A 16,782-nucleotide genomic window follows, 5' to 3' on the forward strand; every position below is an offset into this window, starting at 1 on the left:
TTTATCAAAATATTTGTTTTATATGTTTATCAAAATGTTTATCTAAGATTATATAAGATTTATCTAATCTGATAAATTTATCAGAATTATTATTATCATAAAGATTTCCTTCCCGCTACTTGGCAGCCATTTTACAGCCTATCCCTATTAAACATCTTTCCGGCATAAAAGGTTATAAGTCCCAGACCGGCAAGCAACTATAGCGATTGCGCGAATCTTATATAGTTGGAACCGGTGAAGGTGTAAGCGTTGTCAGTCGACTACGTGTGTCGGAAAAAGCAACATCGTGTTAAGCGCAACATTGTGCTTTCGACAAATTGTGACTTAAATCGGTTTTTTTTTAGTAAAGTATCATATGTTATCGAATTATTTATTAATCCAGCTTGTTCTTCTAGCTGATTCATAAAAATATAATTGTAAGTATATTATTTGTTACGCTTATTTATTCAAGTATTAACAGTGCTCTATATATAATATTATAATTTATTATATACAATTAATATCTAAAAAATTCTGAATTGTTTCTAATATATATTTAAAATTTGTTTTTCGATCATAAATTTATCGTTGAAACGTCTAGACATTCAATCACCGTTATGTGAGTAACTTCGTGACTCTAGTCGATTGACCATGCCCATTAAATGAACTCGTTTAATAAATCATCGCGACTAACAATATATCTAATTTTTCGAATGTTATTTATTAATGAATCAAAACCTTTTCTTTGCAACGCGCGAATGATTTCAAAACTAAGAACTTTCAACCGGTAAAAAACATTCAATCGTAATCAATTGCCTGAAATGCGGAGCGAGTTAATTTCCGGCTCGACGAACACTGTCAAACTCTTATGGTTTGGTAACTGGTAGCCTTGATGCGTAACACCTCAATTACATCATTATTAGTCTGACAGCGTGCTAAAATTGTTGCGCTGTCGGTATTCATATACTTCAAAAGAATTTATTTAAATGTGACTGTGACTCGTGTGTACATTAATGTTCGTCTGTCCAGACGCTCGTAGTACGCCCGATTAATCGATAAACCAACCGGCGTTTCCCATAAAAACCTACCCGGCAAATTGACACAGTGAGATAATTTGTTACACAAGGTCAGTTCATTAATCGACATTAACAAAGTGATACATAAACATAGAAAAAGATAACAACTCAAATGATTCAATCGATTAATATGGATTCTATAGTATGTAATTGCAAGATATTCTTTATTATGCAAGTTATTTATTAATGCAAGTTGCTTTTTACTTTAGTTTCGTGAAATTTAATAATTCTATTAAAATTAATTAATTATATATAGAATATAAATATGGAATATAATTGATTCATATGGAATTATAATTAATTCAGAACTATTAATTCGTACTATTACGAATAATATTAACAAAATATACTAATCTTTTTCAATAATCATTAAACATTATAATTAAAAAGAAAACATTTATAAACGTATAATTTAAAATAAATCTCTTGATTTTTTATTAATATAAAATCCATAAAATTCATTCGTAAAAATTTCTTTGTTTTTTTTTCAAAAAATTAATAATAGCATCCTTTCTTCGAAAATTTTATACCTAAAATTTTATATTTTACATTTTTGATGCATTAAGTGCAAGTATTATGGACAAATTTTGTATTATTTAATTTAAAAATATTATAATTATTTAAAAATATATTTAAATATATTATAATTATTTAAAAATAATCATGTTGTATCTTGAAACATGAATATACTGTCAAGCGATAAAAAATATACTTACGTTGATTATTATATCAATTTGCACAATAACTATTATTGTTAATTATGTACGAAATATATAAATATAAATTATGATTTATATTTTATTTGTATTTTCAATTTTTTCTCTTTGTTTATAAAATTCATATTCATATAGAAGAATAAAAACAAATGTAAATTAATTTTTAAAATTGATTAAAAAAAAAATAAAAACAGAATTTATTATTTTTAATATATTTTTCTATTCTTTTTTAAGTATAAATATATTAATGATTAATTTAAAAATTTATGTATCTTTAAACATATATCATCATAAAAAAATTATAATGTTACAATGTATATGATTATGTATAATAATTAGTTTTTTTATTTTATATATATATTAATTTTATACCTTTCTTTATTTTCTTTCAGCTTTTTTTTTAGTTTAATATTCAATAAAAATTATATTTATTAGAATATAATAATTCAGATATATAATATCTAATTTTTTGTAGATAAATGTCAACTAAACACAAAAATCAGAATAAAATGAAAACTCAAAGACAAGTATTAAATGCAATTCATCGGCTAATTGAATTTATAGCCAGATTGATATACATGTTTATTGCATTTTTAAAAGGTCCTGCAGAATCTCAACCACCTATAAAAGATTTAATACTTTTACACAGTGCAACTACTTTAGCTTTTAAAATTCGAAATAGACAGGTAAATTTCATTGTATCTTCTAATAATTAAATTTAAATTTCTAATAATTAAATTAAAAAAATTAAATCTGATTGTAAACTATAGAATAAATTATAGATATTTCTGAAATAATATATTAAAATTAAAACTAATCACAATTTATGTTTATTTATATATATTTATATATATTACATATTATTTATATTAATAAATATTTATACATTAAAATTTATATTTGCAGTTAATGTCAGAAGAAATAGTACAATCTTATATAGATAGGATAAAAGAAATTCAGCCAGTGTTAAATTGTATGGTGGAGGATCGCTTTGAGGATGCTCTCAAGGAAGCAAAAATATGTGATGAACTTTTGAAATCTCAGAATGCTCCATCTCCTCAAGTATTAGCTGAAAAAAAACCTTTCTTTGGTGTACCTTTTACTACAAAAGTAATCTTTATTTATTATATTTTATAAAATATGACAAATATATCTTATAATAACATTTTAAATATTAATATATATAACTTAAATTTTTTTCTATTTTTTAGGATTGCATTGGTGTTGCTAATATGAAACAAACAGCTGGTTTAACTGTTCGTAAGAATATTGTTTCTAAATGTGATGCAGAAGTGATCAGATTAATGAGAGATGCTGGGGCTATCCCTCTAGCAACCACAAATGTATCAGAATTAGCCATGTGGTGGGAAACTTCCAATTGTTTATATGGAACTACGAAAAATCCTTATAATACTAGACATATTGTTGGTGGATCCTCTGGTGGTGAAGGTTGTATACAAGCAGCAGCTGGTTCACCATTAGGAATAGGATCGGATATTGGTGGCTCTATTCGTATACCGAGCTATTTCAATGGAATTTTCGGACATAAACCTTCTACAGGAATAGTTTCAAATGATGGTCAATATCCGAGTGCACAAAGCGAAGATCAAAAACGATTGCTCGCAATTGGCCCTATGTGCAGATATGCACAAGATTTATCGCCTATTTTAAAAATTCTGGCAGATAAAAATGCGGATATATTACGTTTAAATGAAAAAGTAGATATCTCGAAACTCAAGGTATAAATCATTTGCTTAAATTGTTATGAATAATTATATGTAATATATCAGTGTTTATTTTAATTTAGTTCTATTACATGGAAGACGATGGTGGTCAACTTTTAACATCCCCAGTTGAACTAGAAATAAAAGAAGCAATGAGGAAAGTGATTCGATATTTAGAAAAAGCTTATAAAGTCAAAGTGACTAAACTCAATATTAGAAAACTGAAAAAGAGTACTGCATTATGGATGGCAAATATGAGTTGTAAAGATGAAAAAGATTTCACGTATGAATTATCAAATAGAAATGGTCATATAAATTTATGGTGGGAATTTTTGAAATGGACAATGTTTATGAGTAATCATACATTAATAGCTCTTCTTACTGCTACGTTTGAAAGATTTGCGGTGAAGCATGGAAGCGACCAACACACTAAATTGATACAAGAAAGTAGGGAACTTTATCGAGAATTTCAGGTATAATCTCAAAAATAATTATTTATATTTATGAACTATAAAAATGATGTCTTACAAACTGTTGATGCAATATTATATATATTGATAAGTACTTGTAATATAACTCATCAGGATTGGAATTGGCTCCTACCTTCTTCATCTTCTTTTCTTACTATTACATTGCGGAACAATACTCTTTATTAAAATGGGCGTAATATCTTTCTCGAGTCGTATCGTGCAAACTGGTCAGAATACTAGTCTGTATTTTACGGTATCACGAGTTATTTCTAATAAGTAGTAAAAAAAATATTGCTCTGCATGTAGAATGAAATTTTTTTCCATTCGAATAGCAAAGAGCTATATTATTTTTTTAAATCTCTTTTGACCTTGTAGTTGCGCTAACGAGGCAAGAAAACAAGTGATTGAAGTTGCAGCATGCACCCATAAATATTCAAATTTTTTTCCTTTTTCTTAAATATTATATGTATTTTGATCTAATATTTTTTTAATAGGATATTTTAGGTGAAGACGGTGTATTTCTATTTCCAACACATCCAACTGCAGCGCCATTACATCATGAACCGCTGGTAAAAGCATTCAACTTTTCATACACTGCTATTATTAATGTATTGGGCTTGCCTGCTACTGCTTGCCCCTTAGGTTTAAATAAACAAGGACTTCCTATCGGTATACAGGTATGATGTTTCACAATATTAATAAACTAGAAGTTTATTTATTAATTTATTCATTATATTTATTAAAATAAGAATTTTAATATAATTAAAAATATTAATAATAATATAATTAAAAATATTATATTAATAATAATATAATTAAAAATATAATTTAAAAATAATATAAGAATATAAATTCCATTATAGATTGTTGGTGGCCTACATCAAGATCGTTTAACTATAGCTGTTGCTGAAGAGTTAGAACGAGGTTTTGGAGGCTGGGTACCTCCGGTTATCGTAGCTTGATATATTTATTCTTTGGACAATAATTTAATGCGTAATATGGTACATAAATTTTTTTTTACCATACTCTGCCATTATTATTTTTCGAAAATTAATTTACACCTGATTAATTCATACCAGGAAAAAAAGTACAAACTTATATTCAAAAAATAGATATTGACGTTTTAAATATTTTAAGAAGAATTGAAAAGGAACTGATTATACGTATATACGTAATATGATAAATATAAAAATTTTTGTATCGATTCATAATCGATTATGAACTAAATTTTGTTAAATGCGTGAATTACGTATATATACATATATATATTGAGACATGCATATATTTGTATTTATAAATTGATGTTAAAAAATTCATTTTTCTAACAAAAATCATGTTGAAAGAAGTAATAACATTTGTACATAAGTAAACTACTACACTGTATTTAATTACCGTTTTTATATACCTCATTATAGATCTCTATATAGGATTTTCTATTTTCATACGAATTGAAAGAGAGCGAGAGAGAGAGAGAGAGAGAGAGAGAGAGAGAGAGAGAGAGAGAGAATGAGTGAATGAGTGGATGAATGATAGAAAAAGAAAAACGAATTATGTACATGGTAGTAGGATGCTTTCAGTAATGTGATAAAGTATTAAAAATTTTATGTTTATAATGTGTATTAATGTTAATGTCGTATACATATATATTTTATACTAAACAAATAAATTTTTATTCTATTATTCTATCATAATTTTTCTTTTACCAATGACTGATTATATATAAATAAAAAAAATAATATACAATTTTTATAATAAATTAAAATTTTCTATTTTACAATTTAATGATTTATAATGATAATTGTAAATTTGATTTTTTATTATAATAATATTGTTCTTATTATAAAATAAAACTAAGGAAAATAATCGGAATATTAAAATATTATTTTATTTAAAAATACATTATTAAGAGAACTAAAAAAATATTTATGACGCAATTTCTATCACACTTAAAATTCTAAGTACATAATACGCTTTTTTGAGTATGTAATACGAAATGAGAGATCTTTGATTTTATGATGAAACTTTTCTTTTTTGTTATTAATAAATAATAATTTAATACATATATACAATTCTAACAATTCGTTGTACAAATACTTTTAAAAAATATGTGTAAATATTTGTATGAATTTTATATGTGCAACAATATTTTTTGTTTATGTGTGTTTCATGGATAATGACAAAAGTCGATTGAAAAAATTACGCAGATAAATAAAAATTTAAATTCGCAATGTAAATACTTATATATTATAAATTATTTAAAACTATATGTAAATATGTCTATTAGATAAATAGAAAAAGGAACATAAATTTCTAGCAATGTTCGTTTTACTTTTGTTATAAATATGTAGCATGTATGTTTTTTTTAACACTTTAACAAAATAATAACATTATAATAATAATAATAACAACAATAATAATAATAATAATGGTTAAAAGTTTTTATAAAAAGAAATTTAGTTATATCTTATAAAAATTAATAAAAAAAAAAGTCAGAATTTAGTAATTTAATTTTTCAATTTTCTAATATCCAAATAATATATTGGTTTCAATTATTGCAAAATCTTATATTTATAAAAAGAGATAAAAGCCTCATTAATGTTTATATACTTATTAAAATGATATATATCACAATATATTTCTTAAAACTTACAGAATGCAAGTACTAGATTTTACCGATTTAATTCTAGATCTAAGATCAAAATGTCAAGATTTTTTACGTAATATTTCATTAATTTGTTTTAACCTAAGAGATCGAGAAAACTAATATTACGTTATGAGATTTGTTTCTTCTGAAAGAATTTCGATTTTACCTGAATCAATTAATGCATTCTCTGATTTGTTATCCAATGAATTATCTTTACTATCATCACTGTCAAGTCTATTTGAGATATCGTATTCATTTAAATTTTTTTCAGATTGAGATTTTAATAAATTATCCTTTGCATCTTTATAGTGTTCCATTTTATCATCAAAATAATTTATATTATCATTACTTAATATTTTATCTTTATTCTTAAAATAAGAATTCTCATCTTCCTTTATCATTTTGTTATTTTCTTTTCTTTCCGCATATCCATTACTGCGATTAATTAGATTCAGTTCTACGTTAGTTCCTTCGGTTTTTTTTGAGGTTTGATTTTTTGTAGAATTACTGAAGGGATTGAAAAATCGCCTTCCATTTTCTCTATTCGTACCATTGTTCGATTTTATAGAGTCTGCCTCATTTCTTTTGTGACTCTCTATGTTTCCGGACTCGAATGTTTTATCGCAAAATTGCTCTACATTTTCAGCCTGTTCTTTTTCTTTCTTTATCGCAGCCAATTCAGCTTCTTTCATTGCCGAATGAATAACTGGTTCAGCCCATAATCCCGGATTAAATGCAGGTCCTGTACCACCTAGTTCCGCTGGCAAAATATCAGTGGGCAGGTGTTCATGTAAAGTGCTCAAATTGTTTCCATGTAAATAAATCTGAAAATATTAAATAAATATACTTTAATAATATCATAACTTTCATAAAAAAAAAATTAATCTTATTCTTGAAGAATTATTCTTAGTAAATAATATACTGAAATTCTTTAGAAAAATAAACGAAAATATATATTTCAATCAATATTTAATTTCCGATATTTAAAAACTCAATATAATACTACTTTAATTTCTGTTCAAGTGATTATATATACAATTATAAATATCATAATGAAAAATTTTATATATATATAAAAATTTTATATACATATAATTTGTATAACAATTTGCAGTTATATATATTTTTAAAATGTTTTAATTCAATTAAATTATTTCGACGATAATCACATGTTTTAATCATTTTTGAAATGTATGATTATGTTATAAATCAAAATTATTATGTTATTATCAAAGATTTTCTTAATCAATTTTTAATTATTTTTTATCAACAAATCATAATAAATCACAATAATTAAATATCTTTTAATATTTTAATTCTCAGCAATTTCTTTTTACCTTATTTCGAGTTTTTTCATCTAAGAAAGGTTTTACAAGAGCCAATGTTGCTTGAACGTAAAGCGGCGCTGATAAGAAATGTATAGCTTTGAATCTAGCCGGAAATCGTCCCCGAAGAGCAGCTATTAGGTTTCGCAATGCCGCTGCACCTAAGGCACCGCCCTGTCGTAAAGAGAATCCGCTCCAATCTACCACTGCCACGAAACCGGATTGCTAAAAAGGCAATGAAACATTCAAAATTATAGATTAAAAAATATTTAATATTTAAATAATTTTATTTTGTATTTTTTCAAATGTAATATAAATTTACAAAATTAATCATACATTATACCTGATTTCTTGGATCTTGTATAAGTATTTCTAGAACTAAAAAAATAGCTCGTTGAACTGATAATGCTGGTACTGCGATTGGATCCCATTGTGAAGCTAAAATAACAAGTACGCATCTTCCTTTTCTAAAAATTAATTTAAAAATATATAAGTACAGAAGTAAAAAAAATTAATAAAGAAATAGATTATTATTCTTAAAAATTATTCAAAAATACTAATTTTTTATAAATGTTAATTTGAATAAAAAAGTTCTAGGATAATTGTTAAATAGAACAAAATAAATGTTAAATTGATACCTATCGCGTGCAGGAAGTACACCTGGTATTCCCGCCCGAAGTGCGCGCTGTAAAGCTGGATCTCTAGCCGTGAGATTACCGAAGATATCCTGTCGATGTGCTACTTGCGCTTGATAAGCAGCTATCAGGGCAGCAGCTTGTTCTGTGCGATATTTCCGGGCCAACAGGAAACGCGTAATATATTCATCCGTGCAATGCTTCAAGTCTAGGAGCAAAGAGACGGGTCATTGTAATGCTTCACGTGAAAAACTAAGTGGCAGGAAGCCGCTTGATCCGGAAATTCGAGAATCGATGTATAGAAAACGAATCAGTCTAGCCGAAGCTTAATTCATTTGCACGAAATGAAATCATTGATTTACTATTGTTAACGGGACAAGTTGAATGAAATGTTTAAAACGATGATAATTATAATGAATTTAATTATATAAAGAATTTTTTGATATATGAATCTCTAAAAGAATTATAAACATTCAAATGGATATATATATTTTCTTTACAATATACTTTTATGAAATAACATTAATTATTCTTTATATATTAATGTCGCATTTCCAATTTTTATTAATTTTTATTAAAAATTTTAATAAGCAACTACGAACGAATAATGATGAAAATTTCAACCATTACGAATTCTTACCTACATCCGGCATTTCACGTAATATTGCTCGAACAGTCTTAATGGCCAGTTTCTTGTCACGTTTGTCAAATCTAGCTTCCTCTTCATAAATACTCCGTGCAAGTGCCGAACTCATATGACCTCTTGTAGTATCCCACATGTATTCACAATACTCAGACATTTTGCAAATCTTTTCTCTTCTGCTTCACCACAAATCTAAAGTAATTAATTATAATTAAATTGAAAAAAAGAATTATTGTATTTCATTGATTTTAGGTAAAATTTAATCGATATATGAATATTTGCAATATATCAACATATTTCAACATATAAAAATAAATATAAAATATAGTATATATCGATAATGGTAATAGATAATGATATATGAAGTATTCTGCAAATCAAGAAAATAACACAGACACTCCCACAAAATAAATGAAATATCTTATAAACGAAATTTATTTATATAATACATATAATATTTATTTCTATAATCCTTAATAAAAATAATCAGTCAATATTAACATCAGATATTCAATGTTTTATTTTTTCCTTAAACTTTCTTCATGTTATCATTCTTTATACACTGAATTGAATTGAATTAAAAAAATGAATTATGAGTAATTAATTAGTAAGATATCAAACAAAAATTTGCTACAATAAGAATGACTCATTTCTAGGAGAAGCAGACACATCTCGCACATTGATAACTGAGATTAGTTTGCATAACTATTTATCAGGACTTTTACTTCAATCTTATATTTATATTTCGTAAAATGTATATAATCTTATATTTTATGAAATCGTTTAATCTTCTCAGATTAAACGATTAATCTTTTCAGATTTACAATTTGTAATAAGAATCTGTCATTCTTGATTATGAATCTATTTTTTCAAAATATAATTCATTTTTTTAACAAATAATCACTCAATATAATATTTTAGATAAACTTTAAAACATATATGTCAATAAATGTCCTTATTATAGATAGAAAAAGATTTTGAATAAATTAATTTTTTTTTTATTATCATTTTTCGAAATAAAAAAGTACAAATTTTTTATAACTCGTTATAATCTATTGGAAACAAAATTGTATTTTAATTATGCTGCACTTATTAATTATTGAGCAAACTGTAATTAAATATAAGGATTCATTAATAAAACCAATAAAATCGAAGAAATTTAAAAGAACTCAACAAACATCGTTAAGGTTATCGTTATAGATTGCATTGAACATAGTATTGTTTTTGGCATAATATACTTGATACTATATACTCATGTACACCATTTTGTCATATGACATTTTTCTGGAAGCCATATGTTAAATTCGTATAAATTATATTATTAAAAAAATTATAATATTGTAGAACAAATGTATACATTCAGCCATAGTAAAAATTATGACTCGATAAACAAAAATATTATAAATCATAAACTATATTTTTCTTTTAAGAACTTACATACGTAAAATATTTTCAAAAATTTTTGAAAACACTGCAATATAAAAATCACACTTCTTTTATGTTGTTTTACAACTATTGTCTTATCACTATTAAAATTATTCACTGTTACACGAAATTTCGATTGTGATTTTGGCAAAGAAAAAAATTATATTTTGTTATGAATTATTTTAAAATACTCTAAGATTAATTTATCATGGTATCAAGAATATATATTTAATTTAAATTTGTAAATAAGAGAGACAAAAAACTTGTACATCGGAACCTCGTTGCTCGAACGGTCACGAGCGAACGGTGCGCAATGAAGTCGCCTGTTGCGATTCGCTCGAAAGTGTTAGAGCATTGAGAAATAAAGGAGCGAGTGAGACTCTCAAGGAGAGAAGTTTGTAGAATTGGAGAAAGAAGGAAAAGAATTGCCTGCGGTATAACGATGGATATAAGACGCACCCGATCGGTTCAAATGCGTGACTTAAGTTTCATAGAAACTTAACTTATTTATTAAAGATCCAAAATAGTTTAATTTTTTATTATCTTTAATAAATCAAATATTATATTTTGTCAAAATATCTTAGGATATTCAACATTTTTAAAATTTTTATATTTTTTATATTCATTTACGATTATTTTTTCTAACAATTTAAATTTTAAATGTTCGATTTAAGTGAAATATAATAGAATATAATTAATAAAAAAAAATCATAAAAGAACGATAATACCTATTACTATTTTATCGAAATAAAAGAAAAAAAATAAAAATACGAAAAGTTAGAAGGAAACAAATAAGTTGATACAATAATATAATAGAATTTAAAAAAGATTGATACAGCCAGAAAGAAAAAATTGCGCTAAAATTGAATAAAAAAAAAAGAATGAAAAGCTAGAGAGGGATGAACTAGAAGAAGAGGAAGAAATAGAAAAAAAAAAAAGTAATGCGGGGGAGAGACCAAATATTAACAAGGAAGGAAAAGGACGATCGCGAAAGTTGCAGTAAAGATAGAGAGAAAGACGGACGAAGCCGGTTACCAGTACGGCTGACTCACTGATCGTTCTTGTTGCGCTATCAAGTAAAACCGTTCTCCAAAAAATATGAACGAGTAAAATATGTAGAAAGCACAAATGGAAAAATAAAATTACATAATTCTATATTTTTTAATAAAAAATCTAATGATGCATCTTTATATGAATAAAGAAGTTCTTATATATTTTTATAATTAATATATTTAAAGTTTCTTTATTATCAATAATAAAATTTTGTTTTTAATTATTATTTTGAATGTAGAATGCAATAATTGAAAAATAATTTTAATAATTCAAAACTTATTTATCAGCAGACAATATTACAAATTTTAAAGATAAATCTATTTTTTTATTACACACCTGTTACCTTTAGTTTTTATCGATTTAATCAAATATATTTCAGAAATTTATTCTTGATGCATACATTATTACAAAAAAAAAATTAAATCTCGAAAAAAAAATAAATATCTTACTTTAAAAATAAAAAAACAACAATTTCATATTAATATTGCAAAATTACAAGTCATAGTATATACTTGGAATAATTTATAGCATCATATACTTATGTAAAATATCTTCTGTTGTAAACATTTGTCCAATCATTTTGCTCTTTATAAATATTTTACTTTAAGATAGATATTATAAAATCATTATTTATTATGATATATAAAGCAACAATTTTTATAATCTCATAAAATAAATAAATTTCCATTCTTCACAATGAGTCATAATTTAAAAACGCGAAATTGCAAATTACATCATATTACATTGATATTTACAATGATTAGTAATTATAAAATATATTAATGCAAGACTTCATATTTAAAAAAAAACATGGATATAAAAAATATTAGTACGGAACGCCCTTTAGCAACATATTTGGTAGAATGATTAGTATATATATCCGATAAAAGAAGATTTTGTTTTATGGCGCGAAACCATTCAATTCTTTCACCGATCGATTCTGTCAAGGACGACAACCAATGATATTATACTTTAGATCAAACACAATCTAAAGTTATGAAAAAATTGTGTTATAATATTAAATTTATAATTAATGTGAAAAAAAGCGTGAATTTTTAAATATTATATAAAAATATAAATAATCATTTTGAATATATTTTGTATAAAAATATGAATGATTAGAAAAATATTATGATTATATTATATGTTACCTGTCAATTATTTAATGTGATTCAATATAAATTAAGAATATTATATTATATAAAATTATATAATTATATAAATGATAAAAGAATATAAATTAAGAGTATAAATTAAATAAAGTTTAGAAATTCGATATATCATATGTCATATTCAATTGAGTTCAATACTCAAAACGATTTACTCACGCTTGAAAGAGTTCCTAATGGCATTCAACTTTAAGATCACTTAAGTATATAAATAGAATATATATTCAAAGTATACAACACGCACATTATATTAATCTTCTTTTCTTCTATATTCAAAGTAAAATTATCAATATAAAAAATAATAATTAATTTTTTATAAACTCATTGTTTTATTCTTAATATTGAAAAATTTAAAAAAATAAAAAAATAAAATAAAAAATAAATTTTAAAAAATTTTATGAACAGGAATAATCCATGATATATAAATTCAAATTTTTAAATTAATAATTAAACAGATAATTTTATTTCAATGGACCATTACAAAATCCACTTAATAAACGGTTTTAAAACTATGACATATATACTGATTTTTTTTGCGGTGCACTGTGTGCTTGTCTGCACTCGAAGGACGAAAACAGATCTGTTCGGATAACACCGCCATACATTACGCAACATAACGGTAGAACTATAGTAAAGAAGAAGATAGAAATTACCGGTTTCTTTTGGCGTTGTAAAACGTGGCCTAATTTCTCAAGATTTTGATATTTTAATGCAATCATATTTTAACATTAATGTCCAGTTTTAACAAAATTATTTTGAAATTATTTTGAAAACAGTTTTAAAAAAATTTGAAAATTATTTTAATATTAAAAATTTATTTATAATATAAAAAATTTTTGTATTAAAAGATATTAATTTTTATATTGTATTATAAATAATGATTTTATATTGTATGAATATATATAATATATCAAAATATAGAATTATTAAACAATTTTTTTTTTGATTGAAGAAAAATATCAAATCAATTTAAATGAAATAAAAAAAAAACACTATAATTACATTGTTAGAAAAAGGATGGAATCATAAGACAAAAAAATCTAGATTATATTACAATATTTATAATACAATTCAAACTTACTAATTGATATCAAAAGTTATACAGTTTTTCTCAAATAATAAAAAAAAATTTAATTATGTATAATTCAATGCAATTTTAAGATTCGAAAAAATTAAAAATTATTAGCAAAAATCAAAATAAATTTTTTTGAATTATTAAAAACTTAAAATTGAATTATAATAAAAAGCATAAAATGCAGAATGTTATAATAGAAAGCATAAAAAAAGAATTATATATTTTTTTTATTTCTATATTTTCTACTTCTAAAACTATAAATACTTATAATATATAGTTACTTGTTTACAGTACGTCAATAGTATAGTTTCTTACAACTTTAACCACATTAAATTCAATAGACACATTGAACTTAACCACTGCATCAAATGAATAAAAAAATATATTAACATTTATACACAAGATATATGAGTAATTTTTTGAAATATAAAGTACAAAAAATAATATTTTTCTGTAAACCAAAGTAAATATTGCAGCTTCGGCGCGAAACTGTTTGTTCGAAACTATTAGCACAGACTAGATACAGAATAGATTTAACATTCAATGCATTTTTTTGTTCCATATCTCGAAAGTACTAGAACCTTATCATTTTAATGTCATTTTCAACCTTACCGATACGGTTCAGAATAATATTGCGACATTATTAATTGAAAATTGAAATATTCAATCACAAATAAAAAAATATAATAAATATTCTATACATTTATATTATAATATATTTTATAGGTGTATATAAAATTATATTTTATATATGATTATATTTATATCAATTTTAAAATAGATAATTGGAAGAGAATTTCATATATTATGTACATTTTTATAATTATAAAATCTTGAGATGCTATTAATGAGATTAATTAGAAAAAATTTTTATTTTGAAATTATTCAATAAAATATTTTTAAAAATTTTTGAAAATCTTATTATGCATATTACTTACAATTTATCTGTCATTTTACTAAATGTTTTCATATAATTTATTTTAAAATATAAAATTTTTTAATAGAATGCTTCAAAATTTTTTTCTTGTTATCAATCTAGATTTTTATTTGTTTAAATAATTGTTACCGAACAATATCTTACAATAAATACTTGGATTATGTATTACAATATATATATGTTTTACAAAATCATCATCCTAAAGCTACATTGTAAAGAATTTAATATCTAAATCTTTTATCAATTCTAATTTTGAAAGAAAAATAATAAAAATGTGTTCAATCGATATTTTATATTCTTATTTGTGGCACATTAAGAGCAAATATAAATAAAGAAAACAAATAATAGGAAAATAAATAAAAGGAGAAAGATAAAATAAAAAATTGACTTTCAGCATCATTTTTTAAAGACATTTTCTTATTCTAAAAACAGAATAATGTATAGTAAGAATTTTGGATTAGCACCATCTTTTGAATAATTTTAGAAATATAATTATTTGAAGCAATATCTTTGATATTCAAGAGAGGGCGCTAATAATCTTACTCTATTTAATTCTTATTAATTCTTACTCTATTATTCTATCCTAATTATTTGTTTCTATATTAATTTTATTTTCGGTATTCTAAAAATGACATTGATTTTCATATTTTTATCTTATCTCTGTCCTTCTATTAATTGCAAAATTTAAGTGTATAAAAAATGATTTTGATTTATTTTTTTTGTTTTATTTAAATATATGTCTATTGATAAAAAACAAATAATAAATCTTATTCGATTCAATTTTTAAGTATTAGAAATATATATCTTATGTAAATGTAAATTATATATTTATTTTTATATATTTATATCATATTTTATCATTTTTTTTTTATGTACAAAATATATTTTATATTTTATATATATATGTTTATATGTTATGGAAAGTTTATATATTTTTATATATATATTATATGTATATTATAATATGTATAATTAAATTTTGATAAAATTCTCAAAAACTCAAAAGTTTCTTGCGAATATTTTGAAAACTAAGATCCATTTATTATAAGTAAAAAAAAAAAGATTAAAATATTGATTTATAGTATAAGTATTTATAGTATATTAATATCTATAATAAGTAAAGTTATTACAATTATTTAATATATAAGATAAGTAATAGAATTAATAATGATGAATCTGATTTGAAAACCACCTTAAACTGAAAAATCTTCGAATAACCATCGATAATAGGAATCGATATTGATTTATAATAAAAAAAATACATATATATCATAATGCATTATGTAACTAATGATATACAATGATATACAAAAAATGGTTACATAAAAAGACAAATTAAAATATAAAATAAAAATTTTTTATTTTATGTTTACTCTAATTATACTTTATTAATAACTTATTAATAACTTTACTAATACTAATTATTAATAATTATTTACATAAAATTATTTAATAAATTAAATTAACTTTAAAATGTGTAATATTAATTTTTCAAATTTCTTCAGATTAAAAAGATAATAATATTTATATTTAAACAAGATATATTATGAAATAGATATTTGCATTTGTAAGATTATTTATTTATATTTCTTTAACGTCATTTGATAAGATAACTTATTTTAAAAAAAGATAAAATCTTTTTATAAAGACTATCATTGAATTTTATAACACATTAAAAATTTATTCAAATAAGTTTGATAATTTAAATTAATTCAAAATATATAATAAAGACAAATAATAAAAATATAATAAAATAAAAACAAAATGAACTTCGTCGTATTAAACATTCATTATTAAAAAGAAAAAAAAAATTGAAGATTTATATTGAGTTGCTTATACAAAAAAATCTTTTTATTATCTATAGTTTATATGATATATATCATAAAAACAATTTTTGAAACAATTTGTTTT

General features: G+C 23.1%; 2 protein-coding genes across 8 annotated transcripts; one reads left to right on the plus strand and one right to left on the minus strand.

Annotated features, from left to right (window-relative positions):
- The first annotated feature begins 99 nt into the window (after positions 1–99).
- LOC107998203 (fatty-acid amide hydrolase 2-B) lies at positions 100–5,648 on the plus strand. 3 transcript variants are annotated; one of them, XM_017057357.3, is made up of 9 exons: positions 153–416; positions 1,009–1,105; positions 2,247–2,457; positions 2,678–2,881; positions 2,983–3,510; positions 3,579–3,968; positions 4,460–4,642; positions 4,829–4,966; positions 5,045–5,648. In XM_017057357.3, exons 3-8 carry the CDS (start codon positions 2,251–2,253, stop codon positions 4,925–4,927), a joined length of 1,611 nt encoding a protein of 536 aa, XP_016912846.1. In that variant the 5' UTR covers positions 153–416; positions 1,009–1,105; positions 2,247–2,250; the 3' UTR covers positions 4,928–4,966; positions 5,045–5,648. The 3 variants fall into 3 exon arrangements, with proteins under 3 accessions (XP_061928617.1, XP_016912845.1, XP_016912846.1); XM_062072633.1 differs by lacking the exon at positions 1,009–1,105 and having other exon boundaries at positions 100–416; XM_017057356.3 differs by lacking the exon at positions 1,009–1,105 and having other exon boundaries at positions 100–416; positions 4,829–5,648.
- A 177-nt stretch (positions 5,649–5,825) lies between these two features.
- Positions 5,826–14,460, minus strand: LOC107998204 (clavesin-2-like). 5 transcript variants are annotated; one of them, XM_017057359.3, is made up of 6 exons: positions 14,216–14,460; positions 9,210–9,404; positions 8,573–8,777; positions 8,278–8,401; positions 7,947–8,159; positions 5,826–7,433 (listed from the first exon to the last, which is right to left on the minus strand). In XM_017057359.3, the coding sequence occupies exons 2-6, from the start codon at positions 9,367–9,369 to the stop codon at positions 6,732–6,734; spliced, it is 1,404 nt and encodes a 467-aa protein (XP_016912848.1). In that variant the 5' UTR covers positions 9,370–9,404; positions 14,216–14,460; the 3' UTR covers positions 5,826–6,731. The 5 variants fall into 5 exon arrangements, with proteins under 5 accessions (XP_016912848.1, XP_028522657.1, XP_016912849.1 ...); XM_028666856.2 differs by having other exon boundaries at positions 14,250–14,443; XM_017057360.3 differs by lacking the exon at positions 14,216–14,460 and adding an exon at positions 13,019–13,481.
- Positions 14,461–16,782: the final 2,322 nt, after the last annotated feature.

The sequence above is a fragment of the Apis cerana genome, linkage group LG3 (assembly GCF_029169275.1).
Source record: "Apis cerana isolate GH-2021 linkage group LG3, AcerK_1.0, whole genome shotgun sequence".
Taxonomy (NCBI): domain Eukaryota; kingdom Metazoa; phylum Arthropoda; class Insecta; order Hymenoptera; family Apidae; genus Apis; species Apis cerana.